This window comes from Myotis lucifugus, unplaced genomic scaffold, assembly GCF_000147115.1.
Source record: "Myotis lucifugus unplaced genomic scaffold, Myoluc2.0 scaffold_24, whole genome shotgun sequence".
Classification (NCBI taxonomy): domain Eukaryota; kingdom Metazoa; phylum Chordata; class Mammalia; order Chiroptera; family Vespertilionidae; genus Myotis; species Myotis lucifugus.
Window position 1 is genome coordinate 10,735,527 of NW_005871072.1, and position 22,851 is coordinate 10,758,377.

General features: G+C 34.2%; 1 protein-coding gene across 7 annotated transcripts in view; it reads right to left on the reverse strand.

The window, feature by feature from the left end:
* Nucleotides 1–744: 744 nt before the first annotated feature.
* UCHL3 (ubiquitin C-terminal hydrolase L3) overlaps nt 745–22,851 on the reverse strand; it is a 52,290-nt gene continuing 30,183 nt past the window's right edge. For 4 of the 7 annotated variants that reach the window (XM_023751725.1, XM_023751727.1, XM_023751722.1 and 1 more), the window contains 4 exons: nt 12,029–12,220; nt 7,849–7,924; nt 1,794–1,852; nt 745–962 (listed from right to left, as the gene is read on the reverse strand). In XM_023751725.1, coding sequence (XP_023607493.1) covers nt 879–962; nt 1,794–1,852; nt 7,849–7,924; nt 12,029–12,220 — 411 coding nt within the window. In that variant the 3' untranslated portion in view covers nt 745–878. Of the gene's footprint in view, nt 963–1,792; nt 1,853–7,848; nt 7,925–10,838; nt 10,993–12,028; nt 12,221–22,851 lie in introns of those variants that run through there. The other 3 variants (XR_002828564.1, XM_023751724.1, XM_023751723.1) reach the window with 3 other exon arrangements.

Sequence of the window (22,851 nt, forward strand, 5' to 3'; positions counted from 1 at the left end):
TTTGAATGATTATAGTCAGTGTTTATTAACATACAGTTCATTTTCAAAATTTAAAAGAACCTACAGAAATTAGTAATTTTTTTTGTCAGTGCCTGTTTTCAAACTGATAACCGTTCTGGTCCAGGCACTGTTGATAATGTGAAATCACAAACATCAAGAATCATTTCATTCGGTATTTGTGTCCCCTCCATTTGGTGACTGTTCCCAGTTTTGTACAGTAAACTTTACCTTTTATATATACCCATAAAAAAGCCTACTGGGTAAATTTTCTTTGTTCAAAGCTTCACCCATATTTCAATCAGTTAAACCTGAAAAGGAGTGAATATGAAGTGAGTTATTAGCTGTTAAAGTATGTATACATTTTTGGGAACACAGGGTGTATACAAAATATATATACACTGAATTAGTATAAAGGCAGTGTTTGTACTTCAACCGCATTTTCAAACTTCCAATAGCATTTAGGATGAATTTCCTTTGTTCAAAGCTTAGTCTGGCTGAAAAGAAAGAAACATCAATTGAGTTATCAGCTGTTAAAAGTGTGCATACATGTTTTTGGGACACTGTATATACACACTATGCAGATGGAAACTGTGTCTGTGTCCCAATACAAAACTTACCATAAACCTTTAGAGAATAAGAAGGTTATTTCTAGTCATCAACCAAGCTAAATCCTTCACAGGAAAGAAAGGGAAGAAAAGAAATGCAGCTTTAATTCAGGACAAAGTATATAAAACACAGATTAAGTCAAAGTTTAATTCACATAAAGTTTAATCAGTCAAGTTAATGAAAATATCAAAATTTTTGAGATAGTGTATGGCAGCAGAAATGAAATTTTTGTTGCAAATAATACAGTACTTGGTGTTTCCATTATTGACAAACTATGCTGCAGAAAGAGCAATTGCATTGAATCTCAATTCATCAGGGTCACGTTCCATAAACTTCTTGCAAACTTCTATGGCATCCTATAGGGGGAAAATATAAATTTTCAGTTTATAAACATGTGTTTTACTTGCAAATCATGTGTTTCATACTTTCCTAGTTTGTACTAATGTTACACTGCACACTTGTTTTTCCAAATGAAGAATAACTAAAAGCATACCAGAAGAACGAACATTTCGTTCTAATTAGCTTAGTCCAAAAGTATAAGATACAGTAAGTATTCTTTTTTAAAATCCTTTTAAGAAACTTTTAACTTGACAATTACATTTCATTGATTCTAAGCCACACAATTTGTTCATAAATTTAAAAATCTCTAAAATCAAGATCAAGATACAAATGATGATATCATGAATCTAATGAAATATGGGATACAATGTGCAACTCTTTCAAAACTATTCTTGCCTTTTTCTTCTTTTTTAAATCCTCTCCCAAGGAAATATTTTTATTAATTTTTAGAGAGAGGAAGGGAGAGAGAGAAACATCGATTGGTTGCCTCCCATATGCCCCCAAATGGGGATAGAACCCCCAACCTAGGTATGTGCCCTGACTGGGAATCAAACCTGCAACCTTTTGGTGTATGGAACGACACTCCAACCAAATGAGCCACTCAGCCAGAGCAAAACTATTCTTGCCTTTTTCAAATTTGGTACTTGTTCACACAAAGAGCTCTGAAAACTTCTTTATTTGCTATAGGTTAACACTAGTTCAAATTTTTCTTTTTGGATTTTTTCAAGAGAGCAAGGACAAGGAAGTATCCAAATATAGATAAAATGTTATACAAGTGAGTTTTAGAGATGTTTCAAAGATAACCAGAACATTAATAACACTTAAAGTGGGCCAAGTTTTACTCTTACCTCTAATAACGTTTCATCACTAGTTTCACCATGGTTAATTGGAAATGGTTTCCGTCCATCTATAAAAAATAGACAAACAGTTGAATGTTTAGCTGTTTGTACAAGATAATGTACTTTCACCTTCCACTTTCCTCCTTTCAGAGTGAGGCAAAAGTTAAATGATTATTTAAAATAATATGTCCTAAAACAAATATTTTAAATGTACTACCTGTGAATATTCTTTAACATTAAAAGTTATTAGATTAAAAGTAAAGTTATTAGAACCTTGCTTCCATGTTTGAAAACCTAAATTATCTTCATAAACAGAATTTATTATAAATACATATTGGCTTGATTTAATTTCCTAAAAAGAATATGAAAAATAAGTCAGTTTTTTAAGTTAGGATCTGTTTTTACCCTCAGAAATATGAAAAAAAAATTATTTCTTCACTTTAAGAGTTAAATCAGAAGGCTTCTAAGACTGACATGTTTACATCAACAAAAGGGAGCCATCCCAAGTTTTATATATTACTACTAATTGTGTACCTCCAAGGTAGTAGTATAGAATAATAATCTAAATAAACTAGGATTACTTTACTGACCAGCAAAAATAACTAACTGCAACTATAGTCACTTGAATAAACTAGTAATTTTTCAATACTATGAAAAAGTCTAGAATTATATAAACTCATGTTACCCAAAGGTAACTGATAACTCTACACAAAGTAGGTTTACAAATGTTCAAATGGAAAATATTACAATAATTAATAAATAATAATACAAGAACAAACTCTGTGTTTTGCACTTACAACTGTAAATTTACTTTTGCCCCATCCTGTGCATCAAAATTTATCATCTCAGATGTCTTATAAGTGGCACTTCAAGTACAATTCATAAAACACAATCCCTTCTATAACACTATGGTTTCTAAATATAATAAAAATTTTTAGTCAATATGTATATGTAGTAATAGACTTGGACTAATAGATACCACATTTAAAGAAAAAATATAAGCAAAAATTAACCAAACAAAAAAATATGGTTACTTAAAAATTATTTTTTTCTTAAAAACTATATGTGTTCTCTTAATTACCATTTTCTTTTTGATTTCCTTTAATCTTTTTGAAAAAAAATGTTTTTTCAATTACAGTTGACATTCAATATTATATTAATTTCAGGAGTATAGTACAGTGGTTAGACAATCATATACTTTACAGTACTGCTGCTGCTATTTCCAATACCCACCTGGCACCATACACAGTTATTATAATATTATTGGTTATATTTCTTACTAGAGGCCCAGTGCACGAAATTCATGCACTCGGGGGGGTTCCCCTCAGCCCAGCCCTCACTCTTTCGCAGTCTGGGAGCCCTGGGGGATGTCTGACTTCCGGCTTAGGCCCGCTTCCCATGGGCCTAGGCCAGCAGTCGGACATCCTTCTCGCAATCTGGGACCCCTTGCTCCTTACCACCTGCCGGCTCGCTGCTCCTTAGCACTGCCACACAGGTGGGAGAGGCTCCTGCCACTGCTGCTGCGCTCACCAGCCATGAGCCTGGCTTCTGGCTGAGCAGCACTTCCCCTGTGGGAGTGCACTGACCACCAGGGGGCAGCTCCGGCGTTAAGCGTCTGCCCCCTGGTAGTCAGTGCGCATCATAGCAACTGGTCGTTCTGGTTGTTCTGCCAGAACCGTCGCTTAGGCTTTTATTATATAGATGCTGTACTTTATATTCCTGTTACTATTTTGTAACTGCCAATTGGTACTTCTTAATCCATTCACCTTTTTCACACAGCCCCCAATGCCCTTCCCATCTGGCAACTATCAATTTGTTCTCTGTAAGTACGAATCTGTTTCTGATTTGTTGTTCCATTTATTGTTTTTTTTTATATTCCACATATAAGTGAAATCACATGGTATTTGTCTTTCTGACTTATTTAACTTAGCATAATACACTCTAGGTCAATCCATGTTAGTGCAAATGGTAAGATTTCATTCTTTTTTATGGCCAAGTAATATCTCATTGTATATATGTACCACATCTTCTTTATCTAATTGTCTGCTGATGGACACTGAGGTTGCTTCCATATCTTGGCTATTGTAAATAATGCTGCAATGAACATAAAGAAGCATATACTTTTCATATTAGTATTTTGGATTTAATAGGATAAATACCCAGAAGTGGATTGTGGGGTCATATTGTAGTTCTATTTTTAATTTTTTGAGGAACCTCCATACTGTATTCTATAGTATTCCACCAACAGTATATGAGAGTTCCCTTTTCTCCTCATTCTCACTAACACTTGTTTGTTGATTTATTGATAGTTATTCTTTTTAAAAATTTTTTAATTTTATTTTTTAAAATAGATTTTTATTGATTTCAGAGAAAAAGGAAGAGGGAGAGAGAGATAGAAACATCAATGATGAGAGAGAATCATTGATCGGCTGCCTCCTGCACGCCCCCGACTGGGGATTGAGCCCACAACCTGGGCATGTGCCCCCAATCGGAATCGAACCTGGGACCCTTCAGTCCACAGGCTGACACTCTATCCACTGAGCCAAACTGGCCAGGGCTTGATAGCTATTCTGATAGGTGTGAGGTGATAACTTATGTGGTTTTAATTTGCATTTCTCTCACGATTAGTGACTTTGAGCATCTTTTCATATGTCTACTGACCATCTGTATGTCCTCTTTGAAGAAGTGTCTGTTCAGGTCCTCTGCCCATTTTTTAATTGGAGTGTTTGTGGGTTTTTTTTGTGTTGAGTTGTATGAGTTCTTCATATCTTGGATATTAACCCCTTATTGGATGTACCACTGGCGAATATCTTCCATTTGGTAGGCTGTCTTTTCATTTTGTTGATCGTTTCCTTTTCTGTGCAAAAACCTTTTTAGTTTGATGTAGTCCCATTTGTGTGTTTTTTGTTTTGTTTCCCTTGCCTGATGAGATATACCCAAAATAATATTACTAAGAGCAATGTCAAAGAGTTTACTGCCTATCTTTTCTTCTGGGAGTTTTATGAGTCTTACATTTAAGTCTTTAATCCATTTTGAGTTTATTCTTGTGTATGGTGTTAAGAAAGTGATCTAGTTTCATTTTTTTGCATGTATCTGTCCAGTTTTCCTAACACCATTTATTGAAGAGACTATCTTTACCCCATTATATATTTTTGCCTCCTCTGTCATAAATTGACATAGGTGTGGGTTTATTTCTGGACTCTCTATTCTGTTCTATTGATGTATGCATCTGTTTTCATGCCAGTTCTTGAAAAATGCCATTGGTATTTTGATAAGGATTGCAGTGAGTCTATAGACTGCTTTTGGTAGTATGGACATTTTAAGAATGTTAGTTCTTTCTATATATGAGTGCAATATATGCTTCCATTTATTTGTATCTTCTTCAATGTTTTATAATTTTCCAAGTACAGACCTTTTTCCTCCTTGGTTATTATTTATTCCTAGGTATTGAATTCTTTTTGATGAAATTGTAAAGTGAATTGTTGTCTTAATTTCTCTTTCTGATAGTTCATTAATGGTGTATAAAAATGCAATCGCTTTCTGAATATTAACTTTGCATCCTGCACTTTACTAAATTAATTTATCAGTTCTAATAGTTTTTTGGTGGAATCTTTGGGGTTCTTTATAGTATCATGTCATCTACAATTTTTTTTTCCAGATATTTTATTGATTTTTTACAGAGAGGAAGGGAGAAGGATAGAGAGTTAGAAACATCGATGAGAGAGAAACATCGATCAGCTGCCCCCTGTACACCCCACACTAGGGATGTGCACACAACCAAGGTACATGCCCTTGACCGGAATCGAACCCGGGACCCTTCAGTCCGCAGGCTGACGCTCTATCCACTGAGCCAAACTGGTTAGGGCTCATCTACAATTTTTTATTGAATAACTCAATTCTCCTCTTGCTCAAGATTCCTTTTGAATTTATTAGGAATTTATATCAGGGTTACTGTCAATTTCCCTTGCAACTGTCCATCCACATTTGTCTTATAAGTATCCCCTTGCTCTGATATATCAAAGATTATGACTATTGTTTAGAACTGAAGTTCTTTAAACTCCTTTAAAGATTGCTATCTCCAAAGGGCTCTAATTCTCCATCAGCCGTACTGATCATTCTTGCTAAGAACACCTGAAACAAACAAGATCTCAGTAGTTCTGCCTTTCTTTTCTGATATTCTTACTTCAAACCAATTTTAAAATACTTTTGTGTTGATCTTGGCATGCTACAAAATAGGACATTCTTCATATGTAGTTTACCTTTGATATATGTTTCTTTCTACTGCTAGCTAACTAGTCAAATTGAGTTTTTTAGACAACTCTTTGCTTCCCATTGATCATAGATTTATTTTTTCTAAGTATCTTTTCAATGTTATTGTTTATTTTATTACTAAGTGTTTCATCCTGAAAGTCACCATTACTTTTTAGTCCCTGGTTATGGATAATATGTATCATTTCTCTGGCCTTTTCTAAATCTACTTCCTTGAAGTCAACAGAATGTGTCTGGTAAAGTCTCAGCACTCTCTTTATTTCCATTTCTACTAGTTATTCTTTATTATTCAGAGTGGAAATAAAGTTTCCAGCAATCAGTCACACAACTGAAATCCCCAATCACTATTATACTTTATCTCTATATAAATTTTATAGACTGACTTAGCAAATATATATGGAATAAATAAGTGAAGCTCTGAGGTCTGTTATATACTCCCATAACAATTTCTTTTCATTTTAGTTTGATTCCTACTGAAATCATTTGACTATAGAAGGCCACCATCAATTTTTACAAATATGTTATTTCCTTTCATTTTCCCCTTTAATAGAGCACTTTCTTTTTAATAAATTATATAATTTTGTTAGCATATTTCAAACACAAAATCCATCTAAATTTTATGGACCTCATTTGCAGTTGTAATGAGTTCTTTCAAAACTCTTTGTCCTTAACTTACATGAATGTCTATCAGCTATGCTGTACACCTGAAACTAGTACAAGAAAAGTGTTGAATGCAAACTGTAATAAAAATTTTAAAAACTCTGTCTTTAAATAAGTTAAGAAAATTAAAAGTGGCAAGTTAATATTGAAAAGTACTTTACTTTTTTGTTTCTTTATTTACCCCCCCTCTTTTTTTAACACAAGAAGGTCTCATGGAGAAGAACAAGAAGGACTCATAAGTACTAAAGTACTATAGATCAATTATGAAGGAGTCATAAGAAGTTCTCTATCTAAATAAAACAATTAAAATTATGAAGATTTCCTCCAAATAGTCCCTGAAATAATCTACCTATAGTTAAACTTTTTAAAAACTAAGTGCCAAAATACTAAGTAATTAATCATGTGTAGTTTGCCATATGCCTTAGAAAGTTGTTGCCAAAAAACAGGCTCCTGTAAAGTCTTTTAAAAAGTCAGATGTAGCCCAGCCAGTGTGGCTCAGTGAACCAGGAGGTCATGGTTAGATTCCCAGTCAGGGCACATGCCCAGGTTGTGGGCTCAATCCCTGGTTGGGGGTGTGCAGGAAGCAGCCGATCAATGATTCTCTTTCATCATTGATGTTTCTATCTGTCTCTCCCTCTCCCTGCCTCTCTGAAATCAATAAAAACACATTTTTTAAAAAAGTAAGATGTAATACAAAGGGATAGTACAAAAGCCTGAAAACTAGTAATACTCTTTACCAAATATAAAAACTAGACACGAATATTACACTATGTCTTAAAACTAGTTTCAGGATCAAAATGGCTCATGCAGATGTTGATGATATCTATCTCAATAATTTAGTAAAAAGTGCTGGGAGTGATTTACAGGAGTTTCCTATAATGACTTTTACTTTACTGCTTTGTAAAATGTAAAGGTGGTATGCAAACATTCTTGAATTGTAAGTTACTTGAACATCAAAGAAAAATTTGATTTTTTCTAGTAAAAAGTCTTAAATGAAAAACTTTCATTATGCCAATTCAATGCTATAAGGCAATTAATTTAAGTAAATAATAAATATCAGCAATCCTGTTTATCATAAATACAGACTTTTTCATTTCCAATTTCTCTCCCCAGAGTAAATTTTTAAAGTTCTTACCTAATTCATAGAGATGCCCATCTACGTGAACTAATGCAATAAAATGAAGATCTACTTTTTCATCTATATTTGGTGCCTGCAATAGGAGGAAACATACATATTACATATGTTTATAGTCAAACAAATCAAGCAAGTATGTGTAAACACATACAAGTATCAAATCACATCAGAGAACATTTATCCAAATTAATTAAAGGCTTAACCTTTGATATAGTGGACAATGAGTAAATATGTTTACGTTTATAACAACGTGCTCACCCATCAACAAGAAAAATGTCAACTACAAGCACATTTTTCTTAATCTCAACAATCTAAATACCCTAAAGCTTTGTTCACCTTCAAAAGCCCAGCACTTCACACAATGCCTGGTATATAGTAAATGTGCAATGTACACTTTCTGAATGAAATGAATGCATAAAGTGATTTGTCTAATTTCTGAAATTTGAAAAAGAAAATCTTTTACATTTTAATAGCATAAACAGAGTTTTAAAAACTCTCTTTAAGTTTTAAGACTTCAAGAAAGTAAGTTCTCCCCTTAATAACTTGACCCTTGATCATATTACTTTTTTAAAAAATAGAACATAAAGAGTTTTAGAGTAAAATAAGTACCTTTACTCATCCTACACTCAAAAGGTTTCTAAATGAATAGACGCAGGAAAATAACCCAAAAGGTTAAAGGGGGAAAATAAGGATAAGAGCAAATTAAAATACAACTAACTGTAGCCTATAATTTTTCTCTTGCTTTCTTAGTAAACGCTTTGAAATTAAAACTATTTTGGCTTACCAAATTCAATTTTCATGAGCAATATCTGCTACATTTGTTAAACATTCAAGTAACTTATGCAAAGTCAATACATGATTCACTCACACTGTCTTTAATACGCAGTAACTACACAATTAACACAAATATGTGTTAGCTATTTATCAAATCTAAATGGTGTGAAATGAAGTACCATCAGTTTTAAATGCATGTACGCATTTTAGAGATAAAGTTTTCACGAGGCATAAATCAAATTACTTCTCATATTATCTAACATCCTGTAACACAATAGTAGCTTAACTCTAAAATGTGTATTTTTCTTTACTCGTTAGTAATTATATAATTTTAAGTAGTTGTAATATGAAGTTTTCAGATGCAGAAATTGAAAGATACAGAAGAAACATTATCTTGGATTTACTGAATGCTCTTAAAACATTTACAGATAGAGTGACTCATGTAATCTCACATTATTCTTCAGAAATTATTTTCTTCAAGTTTATGAATGAGAGAACAGCAACAGAAATTGATGTGGCAAACTAGCTCTTCCTAACTTCAACATAGAAGTAAAGAATTCCAAAGTTGGTAGCAATCAAAGTCACCTAGGTTACTGTTGTTAATCTCCTCTCTACCACAGCCCGTACTTCTGGTAGACCCTCCAACAACAGGGAACTGTCACTAGACTTTGAAGCAATCCATTCCATCTTTGACCCTCATACTGAAGCTAAAATATGTTTCCCAGTGTTTTCCAGCATCTTATAAAAAGTCTAATAGCTCCTGAGCATGATGTTTCTTCAAATAATTAAAGATGGTGGCCATGAGTTCCCTTACTTTCCTGGTCAGAGAATCAAATGTATTACTGATTGCTCAATCTAATACCAATGACCAAAAGAGAATTCAAATTTTCAAGGCTAAACCTAGGCAATTCTACAAATGATAAGTTCAATTTTATAAAAAATGCCAGAAAGAATTGTTTATCCAACTAGGAAAAGGTCTGGTTTTCTCATTTTAAGATACGATTCTCCAACAGGATATCAAGTATTTTAAGTCTTTTGATCTATGTTTTCAAAAATTTTAAATTATTTTAACACCATTTCTTCTAAGCATATTGCATCTTATAGCTTCCATTTTTCTTATCTTACCAGTAAATACAATTGTGCTAGAGATAAAAGTAGTATAATTGGAGTCAGAGATATGAACATATATACTCAATCCCTGTAAACACTGATTTTGTTATCTGTTTTGAGGTTTAAATGAAATGTATTACTTTGTAAATTGTTAAGTGATACTAAACATTCTGTATTTTTTACAATATTAATACTGCATTATCACAAAATATAAGAAATCACTAAATCTAGTGACTCAAAATTGTGTGTCAGTACTTGCTATGAGCCTTTTCCTTTTGTCTACGTGTAATCTGAAAAGTGCAATTATTCATTGCTTAAAAATGATTCCACCCCAAAACAAGAATAAAAAGCAAATTCCAATAAGTTTTTCATTAAAAAAAAAATGACCAACATATAATAAACAAAGGGCAAAAAACAGAAGCTATAGATTTGGATCATTTTTGCCTACATTTATATATATTATTTTTTATAAAGTTCCCTAATTTAGAATAAAATACTTATCTCAAATAATTAAAAAGTAATATAACAAATTAATTAGATAGAAAGTAAATACTAAACAGATATTTCAAATTATAAAAAGGTACGGTTGAAATTTAATTAATAATTGTATGGTACTTAATATATATTAGGCACTGTTCTAAGTCTTAAATGTACTGACCAATTAATTATCATTTAAACCCTGCAAGGTGGGTAATATAATTATACCCATTTTACTCTCAAGAAAACTGAGGCATGGAAGCATTAAGTAACATGTTCTAGATCACAAATCCAGGCAGTGTCATTCTAGAATCTGTGTGCTTAACCACTAGGCTATGAAAATATTTATGAAGATATAAAGCAATGGAATTAATATTGAACAAAGATCAAAATTATATAAAAACACATAAATCTGGAAAAACAAATTTTATGATATGCTCATTTATATTTAGAATAATTTTAAGTACAAAGGAATTTATTCATATTTAGAATCAATTATGCCTAAGACAGACTTTACAAAATTAGGGTTTTACTCTGATCATTTAATTCACCTTATATCTCCTACTGTACAAATTGGCACAGTAGGGAAACAACAAATATGATAAATGAATAAAAATGACAAATACACACTGTGACCCAATGAAGATAATGAAACACAGAGACACCAGTTTTGTTGATACTCAGCAAAAATCAAAGGCTCTTTTGATGACCATACTGCTATTTGGAGGAAGCAGATGTTTAAGGAAAAGTGCCACGACTCCACTTCAGAATTTGAATATAGCTCTAGAAGAGTAAGTAAAGGGAGGAAAGAATGTTTGACACCAATTTTTTTTTAAGCATTAAACATTATGTGTAATCAGACTTCCTTTGGCTTCGAAAGTCATGATGATTTATAGAAGTGTCAAGTTTTTTATAAATTTATGGCATATACCAAATCTCTCAGATATAACATTTCTAGGTAGGCTCAACCAATCCAAAGTCATTGCCATTAATAGTCTAAAACATCAGAAAGACAAGAGCTGTAGTTGCTGAAACCTGCAGTTCATTTCAATTATGAAAATAATTAGAATTCCATCATCAACCTCAACATTTAAGAAAATTAGCAAGATATAAGAACATATATACACACTTTAAAATAGTTTGCTAATATTATCTACTCAAGAAGGAGAAATCCTAAAATTTGTGGGAAGCCTACATCAATTCACAAGGAAAAAACCTTCGCCTCTTACTTGGAAAGATGTTCTTTAAACTGAATAGGCAGGGAAGATTGGATCAAGATTAAACCAAGTACCTGAGCCACCTCAAGAAAAAATAGCTTAGATGAAACACCCTCCACCATGAAGTATTAGATTAAGGATAGAGTAAGTAAAGCACCCCAGAGCATGACAAGAGCCTAAAGTCATGTTCAGAAACATGAAAAAAAAAAAAGTAAGAAATGGTATAGAACTCAGAAGGTACACAGCATTTGTTGACCTGAGTCAACTAAATGAAATCAGAAAGATGAAGGGTAAAAGAATACATATTCACTTTAATGAATGACAGGAACGTAAACATTATCATGAATGTTAATTAACACTCATCAAAAGGGAGGCATTTTTGCACTGGTAGGATATGAAGTGGAAAGATGGATTTCACCAAGGCATTGGTGAAAGTCAAGCTAGACTGCAAAGCATGGAGGTATGCTTGCAATCTTACTGGGAGAGAAAACTAATGGTTGAGTGAACCAAGAGAAAAGCATTTTGAAGACTGAAGAAGTTTAAGGGAAAAAATGGACTGCCCTTGTCACTGGAAGAAGAGATGGAAGATTGACTACACTTACAACAGAATGGAGACCCAAAGATGGTAGGCGTAAGAAGGGTCGCCAGCGACGAAGACGGAGAGATGGACTGGTAGCCTTTGCAGGGTCTACATGGTTACGTTTGACCCAGGGCAGGGATGCATGGTGACACAATGATGAGGCCTTCATTCTGCAGTGGCTACAATGAGGCTGTGATGAGGATGGCGAGGAGGACTACATAATTAAAAAAGAGAACATTTTACTTAGACCACGTTACTTGGCGATCGTTTATTTTTAAAAGCAACATATGGTCATACTTGTATTTATATGGTCTAGCACTTTTAATCAACCATAATCTAGAAAAAGACCATAAATGAATATTGATTAAAAGCAGGTAAAGTGGAAATATATAACCACGGTATCAGGGTATATGCCATAGGTTCTGTAAGTGCACATCTAAAATATTTACATATCCTCATATGCATAGCAGACTGGTGGAATTGATTATTCAAATTCTCTAGGAACAAAATATAGGCTGCAATTTAACTGTTTGATCACTCTGATTAATAAAATCTGCCATGAAATTTCCTTTCTTAGTTGGACAAGGCAAATAATACCTCTTTTGTGTGTGTGTGTGTGTGTGTGTGTGTGTGTGTGTGTTTTTAACCTGCTCCCTTGAGTATATACCTAAGAATTCATCCAGGGACATTTGACTGAACTGAAATAAATAGGGACAGTATTACACGTGTTTCCTAAAGGAGTGAAATATTACTAATCAAAGCCTTCTTTTGGAAAAACAAACAAAAAACACTCAACATCTTATCCAGCTAGATGTTCTGTAATAGATAGTATTTTAGAGAAAGCTTGATAAATGACAGTACAAGTTGAAAGTGGAACAGCAGGCATCAAGGAAGAAAGAAAGAACGACTTGAGAGGTTGCCAGCTCTAGTCTCGGTGACTTTGGGTAAGTCATTTCACTTGTTGGAACCTCAATTCCCTTGTTTATAAAGTGAAGCATTTAGTCTTGATGATTTACTACTTTCCTTCCAGCTTTAAAAAAATCTGAGAATTTAAAAATTGTAATTATATGAAATTAAGTAATATAATTTAATACTGTAAAATACTGCAGAGCATCATAATAAAAACAACATATGAGAACACTCAGTAACAGGCATACAATGATATTTTATTTCTTTTTTGTCTGTGTTGTTTCTACCTAAAGCAGATTATATTGACATTTCCTGAATATAAATCACTGAATAAAATGAGCAAGAGCTCTTGTCTGGAAAAAAAAAAAAGCACCCAGCTGGCATGGCTCAGTGGTTGAATGTCCACCTATGAATTAAGAGGTCACAGTTCGATTCCCATTCAGGGCACATGTCCAGGTTGCAGGCCTGATCCTCAGTGTGGGACTTGTAGGAGGCAGCCAATCAATGGTTCTCTCTCATCATTGATGTTTCTATCTCTCTATCCCTCACCCTTCCTCTCTGAAATCAATAACATATTTTTTAAAAACTCACTAAAATGGAATTATATCAAATTGTTTTTAAAAAAGAAATATACATGAAATATGTAACACACTATCTTCTTACTTCGGCTGACAAGTTAAATGGAAGCAATCATGGCCTAACAATAGTATTAGTTAAAATATGTATCACTTATTTTGTGCCACTCTCTTAAGCACTTTATATGTATTAGTTTACTTAATCTCCCAGTAACCCATAGGCACTATAATTATTCCCATTTTACAAATGAGGAATCAGAGTATATAGAAGTTAATTAACATGTACAGGGCACATTACCAGTACATGGCAGGGCTGGGATTCAAACACAGGAAATCTGGTTCTAGAATCCAATGCTCTCAATCACTGTGGTGTACAGCCTAAGTGGCCAAGAGGAAGATTTTAATACTAAGTTACTAGACCACATTCTAATGAGGGGGTAATCCTCTTAAAATTAGGTATTTTGAGAGTCACCCTTTCATACACCAAATACCATAAAATCTGGCTCAACAGTTATTCATTAAATGAACATGCTTGTGATAACTAACTTTTTATGTTAATCCAAATGAAAACTTTATAACTGTTACTCCAATAAATAACACCAGTCAGTACATGAAATAAAAAATATTAATTTAAATCAGCATGAAAAAATTAAAAGCACTTATTACCATAATGAGAAGAAGCAATAAGTCCTTGCTTAGTGATAATGGATTTCATTAACCATGACTTAGTCTCTTTAGGAAAATGAAGGGGATTTCCCTGAATACTTTCTGAGACTCATTCAACTCTGAAAATTCTCTGATCCTACTTAGTACTTTAAAAAATATATATGTCTTTATTGATTTTAGAGAGGGAAGAAGGGAGAGGGATAGAGATAGAAACATAGATGAGAGAGAGAGAAATTGATTGGCTGCCTCCCACATGCCCCCTACTGGGGACCAAGCCTGAAACCCCGACTGGGGATCAAACCAGGGACCTCTTGGTTCATAGGTGGACGCTTAACCACTGAGCAATGCTGGCCAGGCCTAGTTAGTACATATTTTTATTGATTTCAAAGAGGAAGGGAGGGGAGAGAAACATCAATGATGTGAGAGAATCATTGATCGGCTGCCTCCTGCACAACCTCTACTGGGGATCAAGCCCACAACCTGGGCATGTGCTCTGACTGGGAATCGAAACCTGACTTGCTGGTTCATGGGTTGACACTCAACCACTGAGCCACACCAGGTTGGCAGTTGGGCTGTTTTAAAAGCAGCCCAAGGATTTAGATGACCTGCCCAAAGCCATAGAACTAGTGACTGTCAAAGCCAGAGGCAAAACCCATAGCTCCTGGCTCTAATTTCAGTGTTTTCATTACACACAAAACCACCCACCCACTAGCAGTCAAGTAATTTAACTGATTTGGAGGCAAATCTATTACTACTTCTATCTGTAGACCCCAACCACTATTCAAATCTTTCTATTTTTCAAACTTATATTTAGTTCAGAAACAAAAAAACACCTGGGTCCTAAAAGGCCAAATTATTATTCCTTCACCATTAATGTGCATGTCACTTTGTACATCTATATATATAAAAGCCTAAGCGAACAAATGACCAGTCGCTATGATGCACACTGACCACCAGGGGGCAGACACTCACCACAGGAGCTGCCCCCTGGTGGTCAGTGTGTTCCCACAGTGGGAGTGCCAATCAGCTGACAGACGGGCACCAGACACAGAGCTCACAGCTGGCTGCCGCCGCAGCCCAAAGACCACAGCAGAGCGGCAGTGGCGGCGGGAGATGCAGTGAAGCCAGGATGAGCAAGAGCGGCAGGCAGGAGCAGCAGGCAGTGTTGGACTGCTGGTTTCAACCTGATCCCTGCAGGTTATGTCAAGGGACCCCACCAGTGCACGAATCCATGCACTGGGCCTCTAGTGTAAAAATAAGTCAACAACTCTTTAACCTGTTCAATAATAAAAAAAATGAGAAATGCCATGAAGGCTAAAAATTAATGAACTGAACCTTTAATAAAAAGGTGGGGGAGTGTGTCTGTCTACCAGATGTACCAGTTAATAATGCAGACTTTTTTCAATAGATGGGGTTACACATATGTTGATATATATGTGATTTGATATGTATGCTATTTTGTTGTATTGACAGCAAGCTTCAAAACTTCATATGTCAAATTTGCTGAAGGTGTTAACATCATAGATATTTTTACGCTTAAAAATGTCGAATTTCGTGCCAAAAAAAGAGCATTTGCGGGAAGTTTTAATTCATTACTTTATTTTGAAGAAAAAGTTATCATATACTTCGGGAAGCTTATGGTGAACATGCTCCATCTCAAGATACTTGTGAACGCTGGTTTAAACGCTTTAAAAGTGATTTCGATGTGAAAGACAAAGAACGTCCAGGTCAACCAAAAAAGTTTGAAGACCAATAATTACAAGCATTATTGGATGAAGATGCATGTCAAACTCAAAAACAACTTGCAGAAAGTTTAAACGTTGCTCAGCAAACAATTTCCGATCATTTACAAGCAATGGGAAAGATTTTAAAGGAAGGAAAATGGGTGCCACATCAACTGAACAAAAGACAAATGGAAAACTGAAAAATCATCAGTAAAATGTTGCTTCACTGTCAGGAAAGAGTCTTTTTTGCATCAAATTGTGACTGGCGATGAAAAGTGATTTTGAGAATCCCAAATGCACAAAACCATGGGTTGATCCAGGTCAACCATCAACATCGACTACAAGGCCAAATCGCTTCAGAAAGAGGACAATGCTCTGCTTTTGGTGGGATCAGGAAGGTATGAGCTTCTAAAACCAGGTGAAACCGTTAATACTGATCGCTACCGACAACAAATAATCAATTTAAACCACACTTTGATCGTGAAACGACCAGAAAAGGCGAGAAGACATGGCAAAGTAATTTTGCTTCATGATGACGCACCATCACACACTTCAAAACTTTAAAGACACGTTAAAAGATCTTGCCTGGGAAGTATTAACCCACCCGCTGTATTCACCAGACCTTGCTCCTTCAGATAACCACTTGTTCCCATCGATGGTACACACACTTTCTGAGCAGCACTTCAAAACGTACGCAGAAGTGGAAAATTGGGTCTCTGAATGGTTTGCCGCAAAACAAGAAAAGTTCTATTGGGACAGTATCCACAAATTACCTGAGAGATGGGGGAAATGTGTAGCTAGCGATGGACATTACTTTGAATAAAGCACTTTGGATGTTTCTCTTGAAATTATCGTGTTTTCTTTGATAACACATCCGCATTATTAACCGGTACACCTGGCAAAAAGCCAACTTACTTTTCCTTCAGTTAATGTACATGCTCAGTGTGTATAAAAAAAAAAAAAAAAGAGATTGCTCTTTAAACTATCTAATAAAAACTGAAGAATTAGAAATGCAGTAAAGGCTAAAAAGAAATAAGGGGGAGAGATCAACCAAAGGACTTATATGCATGCATATAAGCCTATCCAATGGACACAGACACCAGGGGGGTGAGGGCATGATTGGGGGGTGGGGGGACTAATGGGGGGAATAAGGACCCCTATATAATACCCTAATCAATAAAGTAAAAAAAAAGATACAGACCTTTTAAAAAAAAGGAGGCCTACAAGTATTTCTTTTAAGAAATCAAGTGTTTGCCCTAGCTGGTTTGACTCAATGGATAGAGCGTGAGCCTGGGGACTGAAGGGTTCCAGGTTCGATTCCGGCCAAGGGCACATGCCTGGGTTGCAGGTTTGATTCCAAGTAGGGGGCGGGCAGGAGGCAGTCAATCAATTATTCTCTCTCATCATTGATGTTTCTATCTCTCTCTTACTCTCCCTTCCTCTCTAAAATCAATTTTTAAAAAAATAAATAAATATAAAGAAAATTTTAAAAAAATCAAGTGTTTGATAGGTTAAATGCTTAAATTTAAATTATTCTAAAATGCTAAAATAAAGTTAGTAGATTTAGGCTTATACCCAAAACTTTTGCTCATTTAAATGGGGAAAATCCTGTTACAAAAAAAAATCATTATGACCATGTAATTTCATCAACATATAGGGACAATTAGCTGATAGATACGTAAAATAATTACTGTCTTCCAAAATATACGTAACATGACTAGCAAAAAGACTAGTTGGTTTATGGGTAAGCTTTTATGTCTAGCCCGGCTGGTGTGGATCAATGGTTGAGCATCAAACTATGAACCAGGAGGTCACGGTTCAATTCCAGATCAGGGCACATGCCTGGGATGCAGGCTCAATCCCCAGTAGGGGGTGTGTAGGAGGCAGTCAATAGATGATTCTTTCTCATCGATATTTCTCTCTCTCTCTCTCCCCCTCTCCCTTCCTCTCTCTGAAATCAACAAAAAACTATTTTTTAAAAAACTGGGATAATATCTATCTTAAGGAATTGAGATGATTAGAGCAGGGTACTTATAGGGCTTAGTATAGTGCTTACCTCATAAGATGCATTCAGTAAATGTTAATTAACATCATTATAAGATGACAGACTTTCAAAAGCAGTGAAAATTAAGATGACGACAATCCATGGGAAAAAAACTGAAAAACACCTCAATTCCCATTGCATTCACCCAATACATGACATTAAAGAATAGTAAAGATCTATACGGTAGCAACCCAAAATGATGCCCAATGTTTTCAGCAACGCCAAGTATCTCATGATGAGAGTTTTTTGGCTCAAGTACCAATAATATTTGTGGCTCTCTAGTAGAGAGCAATGTGCACTTTCTTCACAATACCTTCTTTCATTTACAGGGTAGAAATGGAAATAAAATTCAATGTTTTAAAAGAATTTTAGTTTCTTATTAGATGATCATTAGAAATCATGATTCCTTTTACTGACCTGTTGATAAAATAATAAACTTGATGGTGACAAATTTAAATTATTTCCATGTACTTTCAGTTGTATGTCTTTTCAGATGTTAGAAATACCACTGAATCTAAAAAATGATACATGGAAAGGAAAAAATCAGGAACTTCTCTAGAGCTGCCAGATGCTATGAAAAGAAGTAAAATTATGATGTGTAAGCGTACGTGAGGATATGGATGTGTGTAGATATGTGAGAACATGTACACATATATAAAGCTATTAGTTTAAAATCAAAATTCTAAATTCTAAATGGATTTCTGTAGACTTCAAGTAAATTTCAAGTATAATACACTGCATTACAGAAAATTTAAAGTCCAAATTTAAAACAGGAAAGTAAAACCAGATTCATGCAAAAGATGCAAACTTTCCTACAGAGTATCCATATTCAGCTGGCAAAGATGTCAAAGTAAAACATGGGCTACATATCAAAATACACAAAATATCACTACATAATCCACGGAAAATTTGTATAATAGCAAATTTCTTCATTTTGCTCAGTTAATAAATCAAGATGCCCACAGGTTTCAAGACATTCTTGATATTTTTCCCTAATGGTTTAACAATTGTGTTTTCTCACTTCAATTTACAATTCTCCACATAAGAAATCGCTGTTAATACAATGACCTATATCTGTAAATGTTACATTAAACAGAAATGTTATTACTTTTTAAATCTGAGAATAGCCCCAAGTAAGATTCTCCTTTACTACAAATGAAAGAAAAACAAAAACCTTAATTCCTAACATAATCTCTGCTTTGGAAAGTTGTGGTTTAAACCAAAACAAACAGAAAAACCCACCATCCTCAGTTATAACCTCGACTCTATTTTTATCGCTGAAGACATTTTTATTTATTTATTTTTATTTTTTATTTTTTTTTCCCTTTTCCCCTTTTAAAATATACTTCACTGATCCTTCACAGAGAAGAAGGGAGAGGGACAGAGAGTTAGAAACATTGATGAGAGAGATCGATCAGCTGCCTCCTGCACGCCCCCCACTGGGGATGTGCCCGCAACCAGGGTACATGCCCTTCACCGGAATCGAACCTGGGACCCTTGAGTCTGCAGGCCGACGCTCTATCCACTGAGCCAAACCGGTTCGGCTGAAGACATTTTTAGATGGAAGAGTTACATCTAGTCAGATATGTAAAAGTAAACTGATGAGTTCAGTCTAAGAAATCTACTTTAAAATAATAAGTTTAATATCTCCATTTTCAAATCAGATATTGGAAGAGAAAAAAAAGGAAAAGATGAAGAAAGAATAAAAAAGAAAAAAGACCATTTTGGTCAATTTCAGGACAAAACATTTGTTAAGGAAGAAAAACAAAGTGTAAACAGGATGTAGTAGTAGTAACTACATTCTTAACTTTTCAACAACCAATTTAATCCATTTACACATCTTTATTTAGTATATGAGATAAAGAACTGATCACATGCATGGAAAAAGATGTCAGTGTTCTGAAAGAGAGGAATTAAAAGAATCATTTCAATATTTCCCCTTATAACTAGTCCTAATTTGTACTCCATCTTTCAAACTGAAGTCTCCCACTCAACTCCACACATACTCTAAACATACACGTATTCAAGGAATGATATGCAGAAGCAATGACAACAATAAAAAAAGATAAAAGAGAGACAGAGGCAAAAGGTGCAAGAATAGGAGTTCCAGAGCATTTCTCAATTTTAAGAATGAAGTTGCCCAAAAAAGATTTCCAGTAAGTCTTGTTGGAATGGTGTATGGAAAGTATATGGAAAAAGAAGAAAAACCAGAAAGTTGCAATTTCAGACTTCTTGACAAAACTGGACTATATAGCTTAAAATGCATAATACTTTCATCAGAGTTAATTTACTATTTCCATCTGATTCTCCCAATATAATCAGGAACTTAAATTCCACATTATACAAGAACTAAGTTTCTTCTTAATACCTTCACAGTTTCTTCCAAAATCAAAGAAAGAAGAAAATAAATCCCTAAAACAGGAAAAAAAATGTGAGCATCTTAACTCCTTGTAACGCTAACATAATTGAAATAACTAAAAGTTATGCTTCAGAGTAAAATGAAGCCATGCAAACTATACTTACTGGTATATTACACATCTAATGAAGATAAAACTTGATCTTATGCCCACCCCCTCTGAAAATTTGCATTGACTGGGCAAAAAAAGCCAACTAAATACACACAAACACATGACTTATCTTTAATTGTGCATACATCTACAGGGTGGAGCAAAAGTAGGTTTCCAGTCGTTCATATGAAAAATAATATAATAATTAATAAGAATGTGTTTTGCATAATCACAGCTATAAACCTACTTTTGCCCCATGCTGTATATGAACACATACTTGAAATCAGAATATACCCATTGCTTACCCAATAGTCAAATAATCCTTCTCTTATAGGATAATACTAACCAAAATAGACTACACATTTCATTAAATTAGTTACAATTTCATGATTTAAATTTATTTCATAAACTTTTACAAAAGATCTTTGAAAGATCATTAGCAATCAAACATAATATTTCCCACAAGCCAAAATTTGAAATCTAAAAATAGAATTAAACACTGGCAAGGTCTATTTTTGAGGCTACCTCCACTGAAATAAGAGATCCCTAAAGACACAGACTATGTTTTATTCAGGTGTACATACAGCTCCTAACACATAACACAGTACCTGGCATAGTAGGTGCTCAAACAGGTTCATTAAATGAAAGACAATTTCATATTATTTAATAAGAACCTTAAATATGTTCATTTCTTTGACTCAAGGTAATTCTACCTACAAGAAACTACCTTAAAGAGAGATCTTAGAATGAGTACATGTATAAATAAAGATATTCAAGGAAGTTATATTTTTAACTTGAAAATGAAAACAATTTAAACATCAAAAGTTAAGGAAATTATGCCCCGCTGGTATGGCTCATGGTTGAGTGTCCATCCAAGAACCAAGTGGTCACGATTCAATTCCTGGTCAGAGCACATGCCCAGGTTGTGGGCTCAGTCGCCGGTAGGAGTATGCAGGAGGCAGCCATTTATGAAGTTTCTCACTCATTGATGCTTCTATTTCTCTATCCCTCTCCCTTCCTCTCTCTCTAAAAATCAATTATATATAAACTAAAAGTTAAGGGAATTACAAAGTAAATTATGGTTCATTTACATGAGAGTATACAGCCATGAAAAATTATTTATGAAAAGGTTTTGATGAAACAAGAAAATGCTCATGATAAAATGTTAAGAAAAAAAAAACCCACAAAATTTTGTGATCTCAACTGTTTTAAAGATGAATTTTGAAAAGATTCAAACTAAATAAAGTGCTAAAAGTGTGTTGTATTTTTTTGCTACCTTTCCCATATTGGCATACTGTTTTTAATTTAAAAACAGAAATAATTGTGCCAGTTTCTATTATTTTTTCATTACAAATTGACATGGAGGTTCCTGAGCAGATTTACATTTTTTTAAAGCCAAATAAACAATAAATCAAGAGATTTCTACTTATAGCTGGGTTAGCTCCTAGATTAATACAAACAAATTCAAAATTTAGAAACTGCTTTTTAGTTAAGTATCAATGAAGTTAAAGTAAAGTCTGAAGGCAAATAAAATATCCTTTTGGATTTCTTTCCTTGCCTTCATATTTGACTTGAAGATTGCTTCCATTTTCTATCATTGATCTTTGTTCATAGTTCAAAAAAATACTTACATTTTAATTTCCTCATATCCCATCATTTTTATCTTTCCCATCTTAAATGAAACATAAAAGCAGTAACTTTCAGTATAAGTTAATGACAGTGGAGAGCTACTGTCCAAATTTCTGAACAATCATGGTGGAATAGGGAAAAATATACAATAAACAATTACTCTATAGCAGCACACTACTGCTAATCCTCCTAAAAGACTACTGTATTTTGGTGGCTCAAATTACTGATACCTCATTTAGTCTACGAATCTCTACATACAATAAGGCTCCTGCCTATTTCATTCCCATGAAAATGTTCTGAAAGAGAGCATCAATGATGCCAGTGATGAATGCCATTGCTACTGCACTGTTATTATAGCTCCACTTCCTCTGTCCACTCCTTTATCACCCACATGCCCCAGGATTTCATTGTGGTTCACCACTGTTCTCTCTCTATAGAATTATCAAGGTTCTATTACCCAAATACAAAAGACTAGATATCTCCCCAGAGCTTTAGACTCCATATCCAATTCTACCCAGATGACCCTTAAACTCAATATACTGAGTACTAAACACACCATCTTTGGCAGTTCCTTACTGTCTATAAAATTCTAGCTGCCCTTTGATTTGACTTCATCCTTTTCGGTTTCATCCTCTACCACTCATATCCATTTTTCTGAATGCCTAGTAAAATAAAAGTACGACTTAATTTTTATTGAAGGCCCATTATATGCCAGGCACCGTTCTAATTACTTTATGTGATTAACTCATTACTCTTCACAGCAATTTCATAAGTAGATGCTATTATCTTCA